The sequence below is a fragment of the Bremia lactucae genome, linkage group LG11 (assembly GCF_004359215.1).
Source record: "Bremia lactucae strain SF5 linkage group LG11, whole genome shotgun sequence".
NCBI classification, from domain to species: domain Eukaryota; phylum Oomycota; class Peronosporomycetes; order Peronosporales; family Peronosporaceae; genus Bremia; species Bremia lactucae.
Window position 1 is genome coordinate 1,005,407 of NC_090620.1, and position 6,847 is coordinate 1,012,253.

The 6,847-nt window shown below is 44.7% G+C and overlaps 1 protein-coding gene across 1 annotated transcript; it reads left to right on the top strand.

The window, feature by feature from the left end:
* Window positions 1-143: 143 nt before the first annotated feature.
* Window positions 144-1,970, top strand: CCR75_008396 (uncharacterized protein; the record flags this gene model as incomplete). The annotated part of the gene is made up of 1 exon (XM_067966448.1): window positions 144-1,970. The coding sequence occupies one exon, from the start codon at window positions 144-146 to the stop codon at window positions 1,968-1,970; it is 1,827 nt and encodes a 608-aa protein (XP_067817824.1).
* Between the last annotated feature and the right edge of the window lie 4,877 nt (window positions 1,971-6,847).

The following is a 6,847-nucleotide window of genomic DNA, read 5'->3' on the forward strand; positions in this document are numbered from 1 at the left end:
GAACTTTGCTCGTTCTCTCTTGCATCTTGCGCGACAAAACTCAAATGAAAAAACTTAACACAAAGGGACTTTTGCCGGCTCAGTGGCAAGTACAACAAAGCGACCTCCGCTTGTGCCAAGCGCTTTAAGGCTAGTTGATAGCCATGACCGAACATATTCCACCATTTCCCCACATCGAACTTACGCCGGAAGAGCAAGCTCGATACAATCGCAATGTGACATCATTCCTCAGCGACGCAGTGGCTGAGTATTCTGCTCAGGACAGTCAAACGAATGACGACGCGTGGATTCACGTCCGAACTCGCAAGCGGCTTAGTATTTTCAAAAGCGTCTACGGCACACGTGACCCACAGGTGACACTTCTGAAAGGAACAGGGATTATTCATGGACCCTTAGAGGACGTCATGGACGGCATTTACAGTGATTCGACGGAGGATCTACGTGCAAGTAAGACTCTCCTTAAGCACAAGCTGGTAAATGGCAGCATAATGAATGTATCGGAGAGAAGAAGTTTGGATGCACCGTACCGCTTTGCCGGCATCAAATGGTTTGCTGCCAAAGCAGCGTGGGGTTTGACAAAGCACCGTGACGTGCTTGCTTATGAACGCATGGGCACGACCACAGATGCCACTGGCAAAGAGCTGGCTTACCATGTTTTGCACTCGATCGACCACCCAGACTGGCCGATCGATGCAATCAAAGGTATCAAGCGTGAGCATCAAGTAACGTGCTTCCTGTATCGCAAACGCCATGACAACCATGTTGAGTGCTTCATCTGGTCTACAGTCTACAACCTAGACTCAGTGGTCCAACGCGTCGCTGCGTACGTTCTAGCCGGCTCACTCTTGAGTGTCACGGAATGCGTAAAAAGTGCACGGGCGAAGAAATTTTCAATCCTCATGAAACACGCCCCCCACGGCAAGTGGCCAGCGAGTTCACTGTGCCACATTTGCTACGGCCGTTCCATCATTTCGACGAACCGTCCGTGTGCAGGCTGCTTCCAAAGCGTGTGTAAGTCGTGCTCGGACTACCGCTTTATCTTTCACATTGACGCTAAGACGGGTCGACCGCACCAACAGCGATTCTGCAAGCTTTGCATTAACAACACAGTGATCATCAACTCTCATAATTTCGAAGCATCTATTAAGAAGACGGTGAACGAAAGTACTGTGGCGGATCCTGAGGCGACGCGTGATGCCCTTTGCGGTCCATCAAGCCACCTAAACGCACCTAAGCCTGATGTAAAGGCTAACTCAGGATCGCAGTCTGTGGCGAATACGAGTTTGAGATCGAACTATCTCGACTGGGGCAGCGACTGGAGCAGCCAGGACGACGAAGACGATGAATACGTTTGCGAGCGTGTTGCTGCTGGGCGAGACCATCCCAAGCGCAAGAAGTGTCACGTGTCACTGTCTGATCTGGATCCGGAAGACCAATTTTCTCCGTACCCGCAGATGCCTCAGTCGCACAAGCATCAGACGGAAGGACGCAACAAGCGCGTGCATGAGAATCGCGTGCACCCGAAGCACCAGACTCCATCACAACAGTATCAATCCCCGCTGGACCAATACGCCGCGCCTTCGCAAAAGCATGAGCCTCGTTACGTGGACATGCCCCAATCGTCGGTGTCTTCTTTTCGATTTCCTTACCAATCGCCGGGCCCAAAGACTCTCAGTTCATCTCGCAGCTTTACGGTCATATCAAGTGACAGCGAGGATGAGTTTGACGATGATACCGTCGCCTTCGAGGATTCTGGTTTGGGACTAAGTCGCTTTGATCTCGGCATCATGACCGCTGTTTCTAACGCTGATTGTGACAACCTCGAACTTAGTATGTACTCGGATGTAGGCAGCCGTACTCAAAATCGTCGAGCACCGCGTTTTGGACGCACAAGCCACGCAGATAAGGATGGTTTTTTATCGGATCTTTACTCAATGTCGCGTTCGAGGATTCATGGTAAGCACTGTTAAGCTGTGTAGTCATAGGATCACTTGTTTGAAATGTCAATGAATCTATTATTTGCTTCTCCTTCGTCAGTATTCAACGAAATGTTACTTGTCTAGATGTAATGGATTAAAAGCGAGATTTTCCTATCTCCCTAGTGGACAGACTCTTAAGTTTAAGCTGCGCTTTTTTTTAAATTGCCGGGATATAAGACGCGGCCAGCTGAAGGTCTCCAAATGCAGGAAGCATTCTATGCCCTGTTCGAGTTGACCCATAGTGGTTTAATGTAGGTTGTCCACGTGACCAGACAAACTATCTTCCTCTACACTAAACTGTATTAAAATACTTACAAAAATAGGCTTAAGCCGGTAAGGGCAACTTGTAGACTATCCAACAGAGTTAAGCTACGATGCGACACGATTATGCACATTGAAACGTGGAAAACGCATGTCGCTGTCTTGGTTGTAATTCGTGCGAATGCAACGTACACTTCGATCAATGATAATGACGCTTAGGTTTTAAGCATAAGGAGCTTTCAGTGTAGGCCATCAACTCTTACTGCTGCAAATGCATCGGCTTCGAAGTCACAAAGAAAAGAAGCAATAAAAAATACTATCATTATACTGTCGAAGCGATCATACTTCAATGTTTAGCATTTGATTAAATAGTTGTTCCAATCAAGGGTCAAGTGTAAAACATAGACAATTAATAGATACAAATATCGATTGCCACATAAAATTGAAGCATTATGCAAGGTGTAAAAATTTAGGCCTCGTATAGAAAATTCGGCCTTTCGAACAATACCTTTACAGAAATAAGAAAGGACAGCGACCACTACGTGATACTTTTTGTCGCTGCGTTGTTCGTCAGGTCGTGTAATTTATACGAATTGGCAACTCTGAAGAGACCGCACGTTTGATCAAATCGCTAAAAGTCGAAAGTCAGGAATCGGCTCTTTCGCTATAAAAAGAGCCAAGCTGGAGTGATAACGTTTATTATTGCTGCTGCCTAAAGTGTAGTCCTGGGCACGGGTAAAGTAAGCAGCATCATATCTTTGCAAAATGGTAACAACATCTTGGCTGAATACAGCATCGCAACTTATTTCTGCGTTCTAGAACAAATTAGTAAACATTCAATGTTATCACCGCTTAATGTAAGCAGGCAACCACGTGCAAACAGATGGTATTCAGGAACTGAGCACAGACTGAACCAATACTTTGACCTCGTCTGATTTTTCTCCACGAGATCAATGTTGCACACCAAGCCTTTATCTAGATTACACGCGAGATAAGCATTGTATGAACCAAAAAATTGGATAAGTCCTAAGCTCTTTTTTTGACATGCGACAAATGCCATGCTTGCTCTTGAGAAAAAATGCACTTTGTCGTAATTGAATAGCGCCGTACAATAAGTATTATTTCTATTGTTACCTACACCCTCTCTTTTCATGTGGTCACGGAAACGTTCGTGTACATGTATCTGAATTAAATGACGATGCTTGATCGGTCATCAAAGGCGCAATGAATCTGTGAAACTGCATTTTAGTACAAAATTTGGAAAGTATAAAAGAATATACAAAATACGTGCAGGCAACACGATGTGATGCATTTCTTAAGAGTGATTCATGTCACACTTTAGAGGCAAAAGGTTATTATGCACACAGTATCCCTCGTTTTTAAATAAAAAGAAAAACATTTTTTGAGTTCCATATTTTTCGACGAAATTGCACATATCGTCATTGCAATAAGAAATAGCAACCAAGTCGTACGTAAACGTCAAGAAGAATTAGAGATTTAATCGAAAACCTTGCCCTAGCTAATTTAAAAATAGATTTCGGCCGCCAGATTTATATCTGGCGGCGACCACATTTGTTACCCATTATAAATGGATTTAAGTAATTAGCTATTTTAGAATAGGATAAAAGGATATTTTACCCAAAAAGTAAATGTACCACAAGAACGGTGCCCCATGACAAGTGAGGTAGCTCCGCTACGTTTTTCCTAAGCAGACACTACGTAATTTTGGGTTGTTGCTAAGCTATCGCTTATTAACGTATATTTTTCTCTGCACGTCGTGCACGTGAGAAAATCTGATGTACTTTGCCGACACTGTCAACAGAGAAGGTTAACGGGCTTTAAAAGAGTACCAGCGAAAGCGCCCCGTATCCTTTTGATCTTATAGCGTTAAGTTCCTTCCTTAGGCTTGCGCATTGATCTGTAAGAGATAGCAGCCTTTCTAAGGATAAGGTATATACTCTTGGGCACTAGTTGCCGCTTAGTTTTTTTAGAGAAAATTGGACTATATAATTGGGTCGGAGACTTAATCATAGTCGGGATAATTTAAAAACCGAAAACATAGCCTTTTACCCATATTTTTATACAAACGATTTATTCGGTTTAATAACATTATTTTTTTTTCTTTTTATTTTTTTGTATTATCCTTACGGATAATCCTTCACTAATGGCCGGTCTTTGACCTTCATTAAATAATTCCGTTTCTAAAATTTTTGACCATCTACGAACCTCGGAATCCCTTGAATTAGGATTCATTAAGCTTTAATAGCTTGTACTACTCTTCGAGTTATTGTACCCATCAGTTCTTTAAAAATAAGAGACTCTCTGAGTCTACAAGTCTTCTTCTGACTCCAGGAGCGAGGTAGCTCCGCGCTACACATGATAGCACTCGCAGTCAAGCTACGCCTGAGTCTTTACAAGACTAATTTCTCACTGAAATGAAAGACATTCCAGAACTTCGGAGGCGCAACTCGCAGCCTATGACAAGCCCAAACTTTATTTGAGCTTGAACATTTGAGTTCATTATATCCCAAAGACCAGAGGTCCCGCGTGCAAGGCTTGAAGGCTTCATGCGATATGAAGCCTCCCTGATCGGCCAGGTACAAGATCACTTGGCGGCATCTATTCCAACCCAGTACATCTCTGTACCTGATTCAGAGCCGAACGCTCGCCCTCTAGCTGTCAATGTAAAGACATTTGAGGGAAAGAGGGAGAAAATCTCCCTTTTTGAATTAATCAGATAGAGGTGTCCATTGATTCCGCCTTTTTCTTAATAAAACGGCAAAAGGTGGCTATGGCCATTTAAAAACTCGGATGTAGAGCGATGGAGTGCGCACTATCGTGCAGTATGTCCATAAACGACGCTTTCCCTTCATGGGATTCGCTGAAACAGCAAATGACTAGCATGTTTACACCGCCTGATCAGACTTTTCGCGTGCGAGCACGGCTCCTAGCGAATTTACAGATTAATCCCTAAGGGGTTATCTTTAGGAATCAAGACCCGGTGCAAGAAGCAAATGTCGTAACAAAATATTTGGGGGGGTTAATGAGGGTGCTGCTCGGACGGAATTATTCCGATCTCTTCCTGCTACTTTCGAAGAGGCAGTTGCCATAGCGCTACGCGCTGACTTCGACTTCAAGTCTGCTCGTGTTAGCACGCCTGTTTACCGAACAAGCTCTTTGAGCACATGGGTACCGTCTGGTAGACCGGAACCATGGATCAAAGCTTCGTTTAGGATGGAGGAGGCTTTTCAAGCTGTGAACAGCATAAGAACATCCGAAGATGCTATATGTGTGGAAGCACGAAACATTGACGTTCGGCCTGTCCCTTACGAAATACGCGTAAAGCTCGAAAGAACACGAATTCCGACCTATACCAGAAATCTGGTACGGTGCGGGAAAACGTCGATACTCAGACGTGCGGGGCGCCCTACCGGGGAATACTTAGGCTCTGTTGAACCTCTAGGAGGTGAGAGTAAACAGGACCTAGCCCCAATAAGCTCGGTGCGCAATTGCACGGGGCGTGAGATCAAGCCTGGCTTGTTGGTCGCTCAAGCGACTGTGAAGGGCTTTGCCATGGTCAATTTTAATTGACTCAGGAGCATCTTGCAATTATGCTCGACGTCTTTCCCTTGAGGGAAATATACAGTACCTTGAGGCACTTAAAGCGCATGAAAGTGATACAATCACTGTTCGCTTAGTGACTGGGACTCGTGTCACTGTTCCTAAGGTTCCATTAAACTTGGCCATAAAGGTTCTAGACTTTGACAGTATGGAACGCTGTCTCGTCCTTGATTTGGATTCGAGATGATCTCATCCTTGGAATGGTCTGGCTTGAAAGCCATGAACCATGGATCGATTGGAGGTTCTAAGACGTTAGACGCCACGCGGAATGTTCCTAGCAAAGTTTTGGAGAGTCATGAACCCACCCTAGCTAGGCAGCAAAAGCGCTACTAGCGTGGATCATTGACTGTGTCTGTCCATGTTTTAGGCATTGGAATGTCGGAGTTAATAAACTAACATGTTAAAAACATTACTCTGAGCCCGACTCAGAAGAAGGAAGTCGAACGGCACGTACTCCGTCGAGTGACCTTCGTTGTAATAACGATTCATTGAATGCTGGAGGCATTGTTGGTCTAAGGTCGAGTCGTTAAGGGTGTAACATCCCTGAGATACGTGGAGTGGCACGTCTAAGTCCATTGAGTGTGGTCGGCCGAGGTGGCACCATACTTAATGCCAGTAGTGACACTATTGGCGATTCCCCAGGGCATTTTGGGTCAAACCCTTCTAATGCACGTGAAGTGACACGTAAACGTTCGCTGGATAAGGAAATTGAGTTACCTTACTCCTTCTCGAATGTCAAATTAGACACCAGCTTTGGTATAGATACAGTACAGGCTGGAAGATTTGGGGACGTGAATGTCCCGGGTCCCGGCCTCTCAGAGGCGTATTGCCTTTACTTCGTGACAGAAGAGAAGTGAAGCAGCAAATTCTTACAAAATGATACGAGCGATCAATTGCATAGGCTTGTAAATGGTGTAACTGGTAACAGTTGAGGGAGAAATTAGCCTTGGGGAAATCCCTATATTATTTACTCTTTTAGAGCAAGA